A 16,976-nucleotide genomic window follows, 5' to 3' on the forward strand; every position below is an offset into this window, starting at 1 on the left:
CTGCTGGGTATGTTCACTTTGCTGCTTCCACTGCATCCATGTTTTCTAATCGGAGTGAACCTTGTTTGAGGTGGAAAATAGGAGTATTTGTCAAGAAACTGCAGGATCAGTATGGATTGTGGCTAACATTGTGTGAATGCGGCTTTAAGCATTAGCTGTAGGAGTGCACTGGATGTGGAGCCAGCGATCATTTGAAAGCCACTCATTTAAATTTAGGGGCAGGCAACCCAGACAACTGCCTAGGGTGCTGAGCAGACGGGGTGCCTGTCGTGGCCTATCCGCTCAATAGCTGAAACAATAATACAGACAGTTCATAATCACTGTTACAAAGCTGGCAACACAAACCTGCACGGTCATGATTTCATTACAACTCTTTTTTGTTTCGATCCATGAGAAATGTACATCTATGCCCATTTAAAAAACCACCTGTGTGAGTCATCTGTGATCAGATCCTTTCCTGCAAATTTTATTGTCAATGATAAATGTTGTCTACAAATGGTGCATCCAATTTATTAAACAGGCAACAAATGCATTGAAAGAAGGTGTTCAGAAAGGCACACCAAATCTGTTTCTTTCCCAGGGTACCATTTAGTCTAGGACTGGCCCAGTCTGTGGATGGAATGGCTTGGTGGCAGTAAACTTGCAAAAACCACAAATACTAGCTCAACAGGGTGCAGAGGACTTTTGCACATAAGCAGAATGAGGTGGTAGATGTGTCCTTTGGGTCTCAGGGTCTGAGCTTCAGATGACCTGGCAATCCTAAGGCATGAATGTTTTTCAGAAGAACTTGTTCAACACTGTTTATCTTATCTGTGAAGAACTCCTAATTAGCCTCCTTGGAGTGTAGTTTAACAGCCACTAGTTTAAACTTCACTGTGTGATCTGCATGGGGATATTATTACAATTGAATTACATGGTGTACTTAGGGACATTTTCCTCCCACTGTCACCTTCCTTGCACTGAGAGGAGAAGAAAGAGGAGGAAGTTTTGTTTTTTATCATTACATGTAAATGCGAGGTTTCATATCATTGCAGGAGATGAATGAGCTGGGAGGTAATGATGTTACAGTGTATTGCACACAGACTAAAATAAACCCATAGGAAAACCTGGCATGGATTTTGAGAAGAGCTGGCATTTGACATGGCATGCTTGAGCAGTCTTGTCTATTACCGCCCAGGAGATTAAATCAATGTCTTTTCCTGTTTTGTTTTGTTTTGTTTTGGTGTTGTTGTTTTTTTGCTTCTAATGAACATATGTTAGTTCATGCACATTAGGCTCTTGAGTAATTCCATGCACATGAAATAATAAAAAGAAAAGTATTGATTTCTTGTTGAATAAAATGTTATTTTGAAGAGGATAAAATGGCCTGGCATTTTGATAGTTCTAAAAATGTGTGTCATGTTTGATATGATAGCTCAAGATGGAGTTAAAAGATTTTAACTCAATTTGGTATGCAGGAGAAGGAAAAGCAACTTCATTTTTGGCAGAAAAGACACAGTGGGAAAAGGTGTGGTGGTGTTTATTAAGATAATTTTGGTGGATTTTTTTTTTGGGGGGGGGGTTAAATTTCTCAGAAACTAATGCTCTGATTGTCCCCATAGCTCAATGATGTGTCTCAAACACTTGGTAAGTTTGGGTCTCCCTCTGCATGCAAAGACAGGCTCCAGCAGATTGAGCAGAGGAGACCAATTGTGGGTCCAATGGTCAAGAAGGCGGTTTCTGCATGTGCTATAGAGGGAAAGTGAGGGCAGATAGGGTTCTCTAACTTGGGAAAGTAGCCCACCTAAGGGAAGGAAAACTCTGATCCTAAACCTCTGCTGCCTTGTGGGATATATTCAGGAGAAGAAAAGGCTAAGGAGTAAATCCTATACAAATCTGGGCGGTTAGATGGTGACTTGTTTGCCTCCTTCTGGCAATTCCTGCAGCCAAGCTGGTGCCAAACATATTGCTCTGCTTTCCTTTGGACCACATCAGGGAGTCGTAGAGACTTGTTGTCTGGGCAGCCCAGGACCTCCATAGACACCACCCAGGCTTGCACCCCCGGGAGGTCACTTTGGTGTTGCTAATGCAGTTGTTTGACCTCATCCCGGGAGGCACACTCCATTGTCTCTTGAGACAGATGGATACCAATAATGCTCTGATTGAGATGAAATGTCATACGCAGTATGATGTGCCGTACAAAGCTCTGTAAAGATGAAATAAATCAGCTGTTCTGCTATGGCATTGTACTGTTTGCATCAAAATGCTGTAATTGACAATGAAACTTCCTGATTTCCCAAAACGAAAAAGAGAAACAAAGATCCAGTCATTGCATTGTTTGGGGAAGTGTTGATGTTGCCATGGAGAAACTAGCTTTTTAAATGGGAAATTATTTTAATTTCTTAAACGATAAGCCTGGGGTATCATAAAAAGTTTTCCAAGCAAATATACAATAGTTCAATACATCACAAAATCTCCATTATAAATGCAGTTTTATCAACATAAACAACAGAGACACTTGTGGCACCTAGAAGACTGATGACTAATGTTGTATGGCATACGTGTTTGTGGACTACAGTCCATTTCTACAGTTGCACGAACCCCTGATGTTGTGGTTGATATTTGGTCCTGTAACAGTGCTGCCAGAATAGACATGGAGACAGAATTGGCCTGCTCTTCCTGATGAGCAGCCATTTTAGTTTGGAGGGCCAAGGGGGCTATCTGTAAATGTCTGCCAGTGCAATCTTATGTTTATTCAGAAGCAAGTCCCACTGAGTCCTGGGAGACTTAGTCTTTAGTGCATATTGTTATGCTCACTCTCAACAACAAATTTCTGGGGTGCAGTACTCACCCAGGATTGTTTTTTAGGGGGAGGAGATCACTGGAGGCTTACAGTGTTGTATAATATTTGAGTTTATTTTCAAATATACATATTGAGTAGATTAAATATTCCAACGAACAGCCAAATCCACTGCCTCATATCAGATCTCTGGTGGAAGGTAGTCAGTACCCCAAAATGCTGCTGGCTTAAAGAGCCAGAAAAAAATTCTGCTTTTTCTCTTAGTCTGTGTCACACTTGGAATCTGCAGAAAATTGGCCAGCTTTCCTCCTTGCCCTGATTAAAGGGAACAAGGATAAGTCATCTTCTTCAATCTTCTCTTAGCCTTCCTGGGCCATTTATCAGTCAACAGTTAGCTCCCATAGAGACAGACATCGCCTGTAATTTCCTGAACAAAAAATGTGCCTGACAACTTTCCCAGAACTTTTAAGGGAGTAGCCAGCATTATCTTCTGCTCCATTAACTCTATTCTGTACAAACTTCCAATCTTACACCAATTCAATATATTTATGTGACACGTCTTGAGGTCAACTCAGAAGGCTGGTAGATGGCACAAAGATTGGCCCCCCATTTTGTCTAGAACAGCACAGTAGGTCATTTTTTTGCCCATATTCCACAGTCCCTTTATGCCCCAGAGGATGTCTTCTTCCATGCAGGTTAGATACCAGAACTCAAAGTTGAAGCTATGTCATCAAGCCTAGACATTAGAGACTCACCATGGTTATTTAATGGTGAGGGAAATTCATCATGTCCCTGCCCAAAGGTCTTCTGTGTTGGTGCTATTTCACATCATGCAGGATAGAAAGTGGCACTGGAAAAAGGCCCAGAGCCAAGACATGGTTGCAATGAAACACTGCTATCATGACAGAACAGTCCCTTCAGAATCACTCCCCCCCCCCCTGGTGACACTTGTGCAAAATCACAGCCAGCTTTATGATGGCCTAATGCCATATGCCTCTGAATACCATAAGAAGAGCCTGATGGATTAGGCTAAAGCCATCTGTTCCACCATTCTGTTCTCACAGTAGCCAGCCAGATGTCTTTGGGAAGCCCACAAGCCGTATTTAAGTCCAGCAGCACTCACGCCTCTTGCACCGGTATTTGGAGACAAACTCCCTCAGTACTGGAGGTAATTCACAGCCATCATGGCTAGTAGCCATAGACAGACTTATACTCCATGAATCTCTAAACTGTTTAAAAACCATTTAGGTTTGTGGCTTATAATTTCCTGGGTTCCTTTTTTTAAAAAAATGGTTTTACATTAGCTCCTTTCTAATTCTTAGGCATGGAGGACAACTGTAGGGATAAGTTCCATATCAGTCATTTCACATTAGAACACTTGGGTAGATGCCATGTAGACCCGGTAATGTTAGTTTATCATTGGAAGCACATTACACATAGGTGAATGACCTCATAGCCCCTCCATTCTTTTCCCAGACATGCTATGAATCATGTGGGTGTTGATTTGTTGCTTATCATTTACTGATTCGATTCTCCTTCCTAGAAGGAAGCCTGCTGTTGGCATGAATCTGTTCCGGTTGTTGCAACAGTTTTGGCTGCCCTAGACAGGTGGCTTGAGGCAGATGTGACCATTAACATGTATTACAGTGTTTGCTAGGGCAACTGGTGGCTTCCCTCAAACTGAATTGGAATTCATTTTAAAAGCTGATTTTCTTCTTCTTCTTCTTCTTCTTCTTCTTCTTCTTCTTCTTCTTCTTCTTCTTCTTCTTCTTCTTCTTCTTCTTCTATAGCAATGGATTTGATGTGGGGTTACTTACTTGCTCCTACAGTAGGGATGAACTGAGGAGATATGCTAGGTCTCCTTGGGGCCTCTTGCTTGCAACTGTTGCTGTGCTCTTCCCTTAGAAAACAGCCTTAAACTGTCCTCTAGAAATGCTACCTACAAAACTGCAGTTTGATATATGGCCATCCTTGTAAAATCAAGCTGTACAGAAAAAGGATCACCATCATATTCATATTTCAAACTTCCACAGAGTAGTAGTACTGATGACGACAAAAATCCCCAAAAGCATCTTGGGACACTTTAAAGTCTAATAGTTTTATCGCCAACACACCCGAGAAGACTTGAGACAATAAAGATGAGTAACAGGTTATATTTATTAAAATATAACAACGAAAAAAATCTCCCAATCGGGACAATTAAACCAAATTAACCAAAACTGATGAGGTCTGGGTGGTTAGGTGGATTGATGGGATGATTTCAACTATCCTCTCACCTAAGCCAACTGCCAGCCACACATGAGATTATGCAGCAAGGCTTGAAGAAACTCTTCAATGTGTGCTGTTTGGGTATATGAACCTGACATGTACACTGTGGTTCCATTGGCCAATATTAACCTCAATGAGAAGAGGGGAGAGTGTGGTGTGGAGTGGGCTTAAATAGCCTGTTCTCCCTGATAGGGCAAATTGCCAGCCATATTGTTGCCCATGTCACCCCTGGGTCCCATCTATTCTCTTCTTGCATTGCGTTTTGTGACAGAACAAAAATTAGTATTTGATGTGCAAAAAAGGTCTTTTTGCACTTCGTACTGGCAATCTCACTAGCCAATGGATGCTAATTCCAATAAAAAACTATCCTCACTTTTTTGGAAGAGAGATGAAAAGAGCACTAAGCCCTATAACAGTTATAGAAGGTTCTATCCTGTCTCCCATGTTATTTGATATCTACATGAAACCACTGGGAGGTGTCATCTGGTAATTCGAAGTGTGGCATTACCAGTATGTGTATTATGCTCAACTCTCTTGCTCCACACTGGAGAGCCTGTGCAAGTGCTCAGCTGCTGTCTGGAGGCAGTGATTGGCAGGATCAAGGTAATTAAACAGAAGCTGAATCCTAATAAAGGTAGCAGCTTTGTGGGTTAGTGATTCCCAGGTCTTAGAATTAGCTATATGACATATTAATAACAGGGAGGCAGTTCCCCTTGGAGAACAGGTGCATAGTCTAGGAGTACTCCTAGATTTCAAATTGCCACAGGAAGTGCATGTGGCCTCAGTGGCAAGAAGTCTATATCCAGCTTCTGCTGGTTCATCTGCTAAAACCAGTCTTGGACTGGGATAACTTTGTTGCAGTCAGTAGTGTATGCTCTGATAACTTCCTGATTGGATTATTGCAATTCACTCTATGGAGAACTTTCTTTGAATACTGTCTGGAAGCGGCAGCAGTACAGAATGCTGCTGCCAAATTTCTGAATAGGTCATCTAAATGGAACCCCAGAACACCAGTCCTGAAAGCAATGCACTGGCTGCCAGCGAGCTACCAGACCCAATTCAAGATGCTGGTACTGATCTACAAGGCTGCAAATGGCTCAGGAGGACCCAATTACCTGAAGGAGTGGCTTCCCCAGTACCAATCAACTTGGATTTTAAGAAGTGTAGTTGACACCCGGTCAACACAGCATGGGAGCTGCTATACAAGGCAAGGCCTTCATAATGGTGGCACCCTGACTTTGGAAATCCCTCCCTGTTGAGATCACGGACACGTTCCTCCACATTATTTTCCCTCATGCAACACCTTAAGATTCATTTGTTCCAGCAAGCCTTTTGATCATAAAGGGAGAGTCAACATGCATAATTTGAAGTTGGCTCTTATATTTTATCTTATACTGTATGGTGTTTTGTGCTGTGGTTTCATTTGTGTGTGTGAATTTTTCATGTTAGCTGCCTTAAGTTCTCAAAGGAGGAAAGGCAAAGAACGGAAACAACAAAATCAACAACATCACTTTTATTATTAGTCGGCACTGAGGCCATTCTCTAGTGATAAGGATAGGGCAGCTGCTTTTGTGTAAATTAACCTGGACTTCTACAGTGTTACTTTATTCCTGTTGTGGAGCAGGGGAGAGCGGATTGACATCAGTGGCAATCACTTTGGTACAGCAAATATTTGTGTAGATAATGCAATGTTTGCTAATTATAAACTGTCTACTTTGTGAATGTTCTTGCAACCAGCTTCCTGTATGGTGTCAATAAAAGAGTCTTATCAGTTAATTTATTTAGCTGTTTTTCTGTTAGTTCAGTGATAGTCATCTTCAAATATCTAAAGGGCTGTCACATGGAAGATGGAGCAAGTTTGTTTTCTCCTGCTTCAAAGGCTAGGACCCGAACCAATGGCTTCCAACCAAGCCAAAGAAACCAAGGGGCATTCTGACTAAACATCTGGAAGAACTTTCTGACACTAAGAGCTTTTCAACAGTGGAACAGACTTCTTTAGAAGGCGATGGATTCTTCTTCATTGGAATTTTTAAAGTAGAGGTTGGATGACCACCTGTCATGGATGCTTCAGTTGAAATTATTGCATTGCAGAGGGTTGGCCCTTGGGGTCTCTTCCAAATCAACAGTTCTTTGATTCTATGACAACCTTCATTGAGGAGAGGAAATGCAGCACATGCTGTTCAAAGGGGCAGACTGAGTAAAGTTAACTTTTATCCTTCTGCTGTGCCTCTTTGACACCAAAGTTGCAATCCTATGCAGCTACTTGTGTTGCAGCTAGATGTGATGTTAGTCCTCTAGATGCAGTTTGTTGTTGTTTAGTCATTTAGTCGTGTCCGACTCTTCGTGACCCCATGGACCAGAGCACACCAGGCACTCCTGTCTTCCACTGCCTCCCGCAGTTTGATCATACTCATGCTGGTAGCTTCGAGAACACTGTCCAACCATCTCATCCTCTGTTGTCCCCTTCTCCTTGTGCCCTCCATCTTTCCCAACATCAGGGTCTTTTCCAGGGAGTCTTCTCTTCTCATGAGGTGGCCAAAGTATTGGAGCCTCAGCTTCAGGATCTGCCCTTCCAGTGAGCACTCAGGGCTGATTTCCTTAAGAATGGAAAGGTTTGATCTTCTTGCAGTCCATGGGACTCTCAAGAGTCTCCTCCAGCACCATAATTCAAAAGCGTCAATTCTTCAGCAATCAGCCTTCTTTATGGTCCAGCTCTCACTTCCATACATCACTACTGGGAAAACCATAGCTTTAACTATATGGATCTTTGTTAATGTACATATATTTTTGGGAGTCGTACGAGCAACAATCTGAACTATCTCCATAGTGAGTGGTGAGGAGAGGCAGTTGTTCCTCTATTTTTCTCTCTGCCAGGTTCTTGAGGAAAACCCCCCTCTTCAAGGCTATCTGCATTTCAAATCAAGCCTCCATTGGCACCAATGGGAGCTTCCCTTGAAATGAAAATAATAACTTCAAAGGGGTGATTTTGCTGGGAACCCGACAAAGAGAGAAATAGTTGAACTTTGCCTCTCCGCCCACATTCTTGGGGATCCTGCCATATCAGCATCTTCTTCATCATCACCATCCATTCTATGTACATGACCAAGTCAGCGTAATAATCGCTGGAGACATGCTGGGAATGTGGGCTTGGACGATCACATCTTTGAGAGTGTCTTGATGCAGGACATACGGAAGGCATTGAGGTGTTGTTCCTGGCAGGTGTAAGTTGCCTCTGTCTCACTTCCATAAAGCAGCATGCTCAGCACGCAAGCTGAGCATCCTATCTTGTTGAGCAGTGTGAAGAGTCTATTTCTGCTGATGAGTTCAAGGTCTATGAAGGGGCATTTCTGCTCTTGACATTCCTTCTGCAGCAGGCACAGAGAGAAAATCCTGTTGACACCTGAGCTATAAACAGTCCCCATAGAAACACAAGTTTGTAGTTTTCTGGACTGAACATTATCCTTGGCTGTTCAGCTAATGGCTGTTATCCAATGCATCTTTGCCCAAATTAGACTTATGTGCCAGTTACACCCATTCCTGAAAACTGCAGATTTGGCTGTGATGACACGTTTTAGTTACATCCTGTCTGGATGTAACCACACACAATTGTTTTATTAAATAAAAACAAATCCGATCAGGCTGCTCAGCTGCTTCTGCATGGACACTTTTCTAAGAACCTAAACCCTAGGGTCCACACAGCATTGCTGTTTCACAGTTACTGGTCCCTTCCCCACTTACATATCAAACAATGGTTTAGCATGAACAGCATCACCTGCACAACTGTCTCAAGGTCTCTTTCTCTTCTGTGCTCTCCCACACACCTGGTCGAGCACTAAAGTGTACAGTGGTGAGCATGGGAACCTCCTATGCTGTTCTGCTCATGAAATTGAAAAGGTACCATTTTTTATTGGACAAATATGTATTGCAAGCACGGTCATTTTTGTGATGCTCCCATTTCAGTAAGACTTAAAATTTGCAGGCAAATGTCCTTTTAAGTTATGGCCTTGATTAATCATTAATCATTTCCATAAACAACTGTCACCTTTGATTCCTTGCTGCGTTATGTACGGTGATCTATTAATGCCAGGTTTTTCCGCTCTGGGAATTTTCTCCTGGCCTTAGAGAATCTATAAAATGTTGATGATCAAAAAGTGTTTAATTGGCACTTTTAAAAGTTATTTTGTAATACAAGAAATGAATGGTTAACTTGAGAGGCACAGCTATAGTGGTTTTAAGTTTCACTTTCTCTTGTGCAGATGATTTCTTTTCTTTACCAGTTTTTGTGGATATCTGCTTGTATAAGGTGGTTTTGTGCTTTGTATGCATACAGGGCTGGGCACTGGCTTTCATCCATTGCAACCCCCTGATGGTTGCGAGACCCTCCAAAACAGTATGCGCAGAAGGCTGTAGCAGGGGCTAGGATTGGTAAAAATTGGATGCTCCACCTTGCACAAGCGCAAGTACTTTTTGCTTCCAAAGCCACCACTGGATACAACCTTAAATTACTCTTCCATTAAGAAGAGCCCTGCTGGTTCACACCAAATCCTCATCTACTCCAGCATCCTGCTTTCAGAGTGGCTAACCAAATGTTTATGGGTTCCTGATAAAGCAGGGCATGAAAGCAACAATAGTCTCCCCATTCATGCTAATGGGCTGCATTTGTGGTATGAGCAGCATAGTTACCACACTTTCATAGGACCCACAGGCACATAACTTTGCACAATATGACAGCCTTTGTTTTCTAGGTCTCAGCTGGTCATAGTTATTCCTTTTTAAACAAGAATGATTAGCGACCGCTGTATGTTTTTTGCCAGCCACATTTATAGCTAGTGAAATGTGCAAAAAGCTCCGAGGACTGATGTGAACAAAAATCTGTTTATATTGTTTTCCTTTCTTGAAGAAGTTTTGTGTGACATAAACATCATACCTCTGCCCTATTTGGCAGGTTGGGCCTGAGAGACAGGGACTGGTCTGTTGTCATCTGGGAACTTCCTTGCTAAGTATGGATTTAAACCCAGCAGTTCTCCCTGGGCAAAGCCCCACTGCTCTATCCACTTACTACAGCACTTTGGCTTAATGTGTGGCTTTAATTATTTCCTCTTTGGCAAACCAGCATACAGAGCTGGACTGATTATCAGCTAAGGTCTCACTAGGCATTATGTTAATGCCTTAAGAGGGGTGTGTGGGTAGATGCATGTGCTCCCCCTTCATCACCATCTAAGCCACCCAATTCATGGCGGGGGACCTACTGAAGTGTGTGTGTGGGGGGGGCTCCTGTACTCACAGAGGCTCCCTGCACATGAGAACTACATCAGGGTTTTAAAATCAGAATCTGGGGGTGAGTGGAATAGCTATACTACTGTGCTTGTCCCTGTGGCTCCTCTCACATGATGACATGCTATTTGGCTGCCTGAAGAAGGCTTTGATTAAAAAACAACAGCAACAACCCTGGCCAAAGAGACCCCCCCCCCACCTCATAACCAGCACATGCAATGCTGTTTGGATATTTTCAGGACACTCAATGAAATAATATCACTCAGTTCCTTTAGATAACAATGTCTGGTATTTATACAGAACTTTTTCTAGAAGCTACATGTGGTTCATATATATTATCTGAGTATTCCTCACAGCAACCTTGCTATAGTCGCCAGGATCATTAACTCATGTCCATTGTACAGATGGCAGAGGTAAAGGTAAGGTAAAGGACTCCTGGATGGTTAAGTCCAGTCAAAGGTGACTATGGGGTTGCAGCGCTTGTCTCGCTTTTAGGCCAAGGGAGCTGGCATTTGTCCAGACAGCTTTCCAGGTCATGTGGCCAGCATGACTAAACCGCTTCCGGCACAATAGAACACCATGACAGAAGCCGTAGCACATGGAAACGCCGTTTAACTTCCTGCCACAGCGGTACCTATTTATCTACTTGTGCTGGTATGCTTTCAAACTGCTAGGTTGGCAGGAGCTGGGACAGAGCAGCGGGAGCTCACCCCAGATTCGAACTGCCGACCTTCTGATCGGCAAGTCCAAGAAGCTCAGTGGTTTAGACCACAGCGCCACCCGTTTACCTTGATGGCAAAATGAAGTGTTAAGGCTGGGAAACTGGTCTTTGGCTAGGCACCAATGAATGAGTACATGCTGTGATTTCAACTGGGGACTTCCAGCTCATGCTTCAACTACTACAGTTCCATTCCTCTGAATGACTCAGTGGGAATAACTACATGTTACATAGGGATGGGAAAAACAGCAAAATTCCAGTTTATGATTATATCCATAACTAAATTTTTGTAATTAACCACACAAGCAGTCACACACAGCAGGAATATATTTGCTTATGTGCCGTCCACAATGAAATAAAGCCAGTATTTGAGAATCTAGTACATAACAACTTATTTGGTGCTAGCGGTGGCATTAGGAGAAAGACAGGAAAAAATCCGGGTGAGCTTTAAAATTTAGATGGTAGCTGAGATTTCTGGTAAAATAATCAGATAAAACAATCCTATTAGAGATCTGATGAAACACTGTAGGGCCATATTATTTTGGCAAACCACTTGGAGATGAGTCTCCACCTTTTCAATCTAAGGTTGAGTCACCTTCTCTGAATTGCCCAGCCCTGTAATCCCTCCCACTCATCTCACATCATGTTAAGAACCTGATTAAAAAAATTCAGAAGTGCTTTGGAAACCTTGATAATGTCCACTAGGCCCAACTGTTGAAGAGGAAATAGGTTTTGTCCAAGAAGCAGGTGGCAGGGGGAACAACCTAGCTTCTCATCTCCTTAAACTGGAAAAAGAGAATTGGTTGATCCATTCCCAATGGGTGTTAAGGTTACTAGACTAAAACATCAAAATGAAAGGGGGAAAAAAGCAAAAGCTTGCACTGACAGAACAATCAAATTACCAAGACACTGCATTCCATGATCCACATTTATATATACCTCAAAGTTAATGAGATTTAAAAGTTCTTTTAACTCTACCTTGGAAATCACGGAACTTTAATATTCCTATCTCTGGCTTAACTAGGCTGTCTATGTGTCTGCATGACCGAATCACCAGTACTATTTAATTAAGCTGGTGTTCCTTGTCAAAATGGGATAGCTGGAGCATTTCCTTCAGAAAGCTGTCATTTTAGCTTGAAAAAATTTCCATATAGAGGCCCATAGATCTGGAATATCAATGATAATACAGTACCTAAAGTTTGTGTGTGTGTGTGTGGGATTCTCTGTTTAGTGCCATCAGTTTCAAAGCTCAAAAAGTTGTGCAATTAACTGACAAATCATGATGCAGATTAAAACCTTGAGCATGACTGCTTAGTTTCCTCACACTTGGAAAACACTTTCACTTTTAAAAACTCCTCCATTTTGTGTTTCAAGTTTATGAATTCATGGACTGAAAGGAAAACAGAAAAAGAGCAATTTATTTGACACAGTAAGCTATGTGAACAGATACTATGTGCAATTTCAACTGATACTACTACTACTGATACTGATACTGATACTACTACTGTACTACTGCAGTACTGCTTTTTATCCAGAGTATCTCATGATCTACTGGTCGATCGCGAGACCCCCATCTCCCCCCCCCCAAAAAACCTCAACAACTTTGGCTGATGGTCCCCCCAAAAAAGCTCAACGACTTTGGCTCATCCTCCCCCCTGCAAAAGCCTCAGTAGATTTGAATTGTGAAGTAAATGTTGAGCATACTGGTGGGTTTAAGTTGGGGTGTTTAGGACTTCAGGGTGGAAGATCCTGTTTCTGTGATACACTGGTCTTCATTTGGTAGCACTTCAGTGGTATTTGAGCTCTGCTTGTAGTTCTGCTGAAGATGTCCATGCCACACAGAATTTCTGTTGGTAACTGTAGTAAGAAATGGAGTATTCATTTCAGGATATTCCCTCCTACTCAATTTTTTTAGACTTCATTTACATTTTTTCTGTCCAGATGAAGAGTTGTACATTTTGGAGGGGTTTCTGCATGTGACTGTAGGATATGTTAATTAAAGGTAAAGGTAAAGGGACCCCTGACCATTAGGTCCAGTGGTGGCCGACTCTGGGGTTGTGGTGCTCATCTCGCTTTTATTGGCTGAGGGAGCCTGCGTACAGATTATGGGTCATGTGGCCAGCATGATTAAGCCGCTTCTGGCGAACCAGAGCAGCGCACGGAAACGCCGTTTAACTTACCTTCTACTTGCACTTTGATGTGCTTTTGAACTGTTAGGTGGGCAGGAGCAGGGACCAAGCAATGGGAGCTCACCCCGTCGCGGGGATTCAAACCGCCGACCTTCTGATCGGCAAGCCCTAGGCTCTGTGGTTTAACCCACAGCGCCACCCGCGTCCCTTAATTATGTTAATATAAGTAACATAATTAATCACCTAATATGTTAATTAGGTGATCACTTTAGGCTCTCCTGGAGGAGGGACTATCTTGCCTCTTCATTCCCTTCAAATAAATTCTCAGCTGTAGGAGTCTGAGAGAGCAGTGCACAAGTAAAAGAAATCTTGGCTTGTGTAGACCTTCTGAAGGAATGTTAAACAATTCTTGTTCCTGGAAAGGCTACTAAAGGCCTTTCTATGACAGCAGCACATCAGAATGCACAAAGTGGAATCACTTCTTCAGAAACACATCCATGTTTAAAAATCCCCACAGTGGAGTAAGACGATTCCATCTTGCTCTTTCTCCGGTTTCCAGAAGACCACCTATGCTGCAACAATAGCCTATGATCAGCAATAATGTTGTGAAATCCCACAAATAATGAATCCTTACAATTTCACCCCCCATGCACCCACACTTTCCCTTGGTCTTTTAAGCCCAAATCCGGAACGGGGTGATATTTTCCCCTCTTCTAAATACTTGAACTCTCATGCCATTTAGTCTTATTGTTTTGCTATACAGCCTTCACTGGATACTGTAGTGCCATCCAGCCTTCACTGGATTCAGAGTTTCTGAGTGTCGGTGTTTAGCTTCTCTTGACAGGTTCAGGATACAACACAAGCTCTGCTGTTGCTTTCAGAAACCCCAAAGGGGAACAAGCACATAAGGATCTTTTTGTGTTTGTATTGGTTGCTGCTTGGGCAGAAATATCAGTACGTATAAGGAATGGTTTCCCAAGGTCTCGCAGCTCCTGTTACTCGAGAAACTTATGGAACACCAAAGTTTTAGCAGAGGACCTAGAGTGAAGGACAAATTCAGAGATTCTTGGATGCTTTTCATAAAGTACATAAAGTACTCCAGCATCAATCCTGCTTTTGGTGCATGGGGAGACATAGAGCTGTAGATTTGGCAATGTTTTAACGTCTTGCAGCGGAAGTGCGAAATCAGAGAGGAAATTGGGTAATGTGGTAAGAATACTAGTACTCCAGTGTTTCTTAAAACTGTCGGTTTATTATCGTTGTAATGGAAAACAAAACACTTCTTTTAAAAAATGTGGTGAACCAGCATAACGATGATTAAAAGTGCTAGAAGAGGGATCCCTCCCAGTGTTTAATGCATCTGCCAGCCACTGATGGAAACAACAAACACACATGGGCCAACTCACAGAAGGATTCATCTAATAATATAGTAAGGCTCAGATACTTCATAAGGAGAGAGAGGACCAGGACAATTCACGGAATATTTGATGGTCCCAGGCACTCTATATTCCCCATATGGAAAAGGTGTCGCACACAGTATCCACTAGGTTGTCCCCTCCACAAATGTTCATGAGGTGGCAAAATTCTTGCTTCAAAATTTAAAGTGAATGAACAGAGTTTTATTTTAGTTGCTAAAATGAATAATTCGCAACTGTGAAGCAGGAAGACCTTGCTAACCTTTAGAATGCTGCCCAGAACTTTAGCAAACCAATGAAAATGTGCCTTCTTCAACAACCTTGAATAATATATATATGCAGTTTGTTTGTTTTTAACAAAAATTAGGAAAACACATGCCTATATTAAAGGGATAATGTATTAGTATTCAGCATTTTAAAATTTGGTGTCCCTTTGGCAATTTATATTTTATCAATTAGGAACATTCATAACCCTCATTAGGTAGATCATGTACATCATGTTTCAGTTTATTAGCTTAATAAATTGAATATTTATTTATAAGGTATAGCGTTTGGAAGCTTGTAATGGTGGAGGCTTTTTTTGTTACCTTCACTAAAGGGGCAATCCTGTACCCTTTTAATTATGGCATGTCAGGAATGGGGAACCTGTGGCCCTCAAGACGTTCCTGGACTTCAATTCCCATCACCCATGACCTTCCCATCACCCATGGCCTTGATGGTTGGGATTGATGGGAGTTGTAGGCCAACAATATTGGGAGGCCACCAAGTTGGAGAAGCCTGGTTTATGCCATAATATATTGGGAAACAGGGTGATAATAGATAACCAAGCTAAGGGTTGACAGTGAGAGCTGCGGTGGAGTTTCATCATCTGAATGGGATTGCTTAGGTTAATAGTGCTAATTTATTATTATTATTAACAATAAATGCAGGTAGGAATTGCAGACAAGTGGAAGTAGTCACGCCTTCTATGAAGACAGATTAATTCCCAGCTCCGACCATACCAATGCAAAATCTCATTGCCATCTATCTTGCGGAAATAAATTCCATAGTTCGACTACGAGAGGTACATTCTTTGTCCTTAATTTCCCACTGTTCAGCTTCATAGGCACACTCCCAAATGTTAGAACTGATCTAGAGCAGTGGTGGCCAAACTTGGCCCTCCAGCTGTTTTGGGACTACAATTCCCATCATCCCTGACCAATGGTCCTTTTAGCTAGGGATGATGGGAGTTGTAGTCCAAAACATCTGGAGGGCCAAGTTTGGCCAACACTGATCTAGAGGGAGAAGCAGCCACGCTTAATTTTCATACATCTCGGTCATATCTCTTGGTTTAGGAAAATGTTAACTGGAGCAACAGGGGCACGGGTATCACCGCCAACTTCATCGGACAGAGTTGCGTCCGCCTAGCCGCCTCGTCACGCACAGGGCATGTGTAAAGAGAGACCACCCTAGCTGCCGAGGTCTTCCCCGGTGGCCCTTCTCCTCAGCGGGACACGGCGACGATGAACACGAAGAGGCGGCCCGCCTCTCTCTGAGCGCCGGGTAAATTCTCCAAACCGTTCCCTTTCCATGCTCCCGCTGCAGCAGCCGCCGCCAGGTGCCCAATGGCGCGCCACGGCGGGCGAGGCTCCTTCGGGTTGCTTGGAGGCAACTCCTCCTGCCATGCAGTCAGGCGGCGAGTCACGAGAGAGCCGGGAGGGCTGTTGACAGAGGCCGGCGACCTACTTACTGGAAGTGCCGCTTGCAGAGACGCAGCCGCGCCCCGCCCCACCTCCTCCCCCCGCCTCGTCGCCGGGGCGTGGAGGCGCTATAAGAGCCGTCGCAACCGCCTCCGCCTGCCGAGCCCTTTCCCGTCCCCGTCAGCGCACCGGCTGAACCCAAGCAGCCGCCTGCCTCTTCCTCGCCATCCGCGCGACACCAGCCGTCATGATTGTGGACAGCAGCCGCGACGAGCTGCCGGACGGCGGCGGCGGCGGCGGCGTCGACGGTTCCATCAGCAGCCCTTTTAACCTGGCCTTTTTTTACGGAGCTTCTCCCCACTCCAGCGAGGGGAGCTGCTCGCCCACGCACTCCTCGCCGGGGTCCCCGGGGTCCGACTCGGGCCACAGTAGCGGCGGCGGCGACTTCGGCGCGAGGCGCTATTCCCGGCGCGCCGCGCGCTCAGCCGGGGAAGGTATACAGATTTCCTACATCCGTCGCGCGCGCAGTCCCAAAAACAAACCTTCGGGGCGGAGGGATTTCTACGCCGCTTCTTCTACGAAGCGGTCTGAGGCGAGGGGGCCGTTCAGAGGGTGGTGTCGCTGGTCCGTCGCGTTTAGTATTCCGCCGCTTTTCCTTTCTTTTTTATATGGTGTATATATAAAGTCTCCTTTGCGCCTTTGGCAAGCCGCTCT

The 16,976-nt window shown here is 43.7% G+C and overlaps 2 protein-coding genes across 3 annotated transcripts in view; one reads left to right on the forward strand and one right to left on the reverse strand.

Moving 5' to 3' along the window:
- The window catches only part of RPL24 (ribosomal protein L24), a 191,202-nt gene that overhangs the window by 57,971 nt on the left and 116,255 nt on the right, over nucleotides 1-16,976 (reverse strand). The gene's annotated exons all lie outside the window — the stretch shown is intronic.
- Nucleotides 1-16,976, forward strand: part of NFKBIZ (NFKB inhibitor zeta) — a 34,380-nt gene that overhangs the window by 4,397 nt on the left and 13,007 nt on the right. Inside the window, exon 1 of one of the 2 annotated variants that reach the window (XM_083438364.1) lies at nucleotides 16,413-16,756. The exons of the other annotated variant lie outside the window; for it this stretch is intronic. Coding sequence (XP_083294490.1) covers nucleotides 16,510-16,756 — 247 coding nt within the window. The 5' untranslated portion in view covers nucleotides 16,413-16,509. Of the gene's footprint in view, nucleotides 1-16,412; nucleotides 16,757-16,976 lie in introns of those variants that run through there. 2 annotated transcript variants of the gene reach the window in all.

The sequence above is a fragment of the Podarcis tiliguerta genome (assembly GCF_965153285.1).
Source record: "Podarcis tiliguerta genome assembly, chromosome: 4".
In the NCBI taxonomy this organism is placed as follows: domain Eukaryota; kingdom Metazoa; phylum Chordata; class Lepidosauria; order Squamata; family Lacertidae; genus Podarcis; species Podarcis tiliguerta.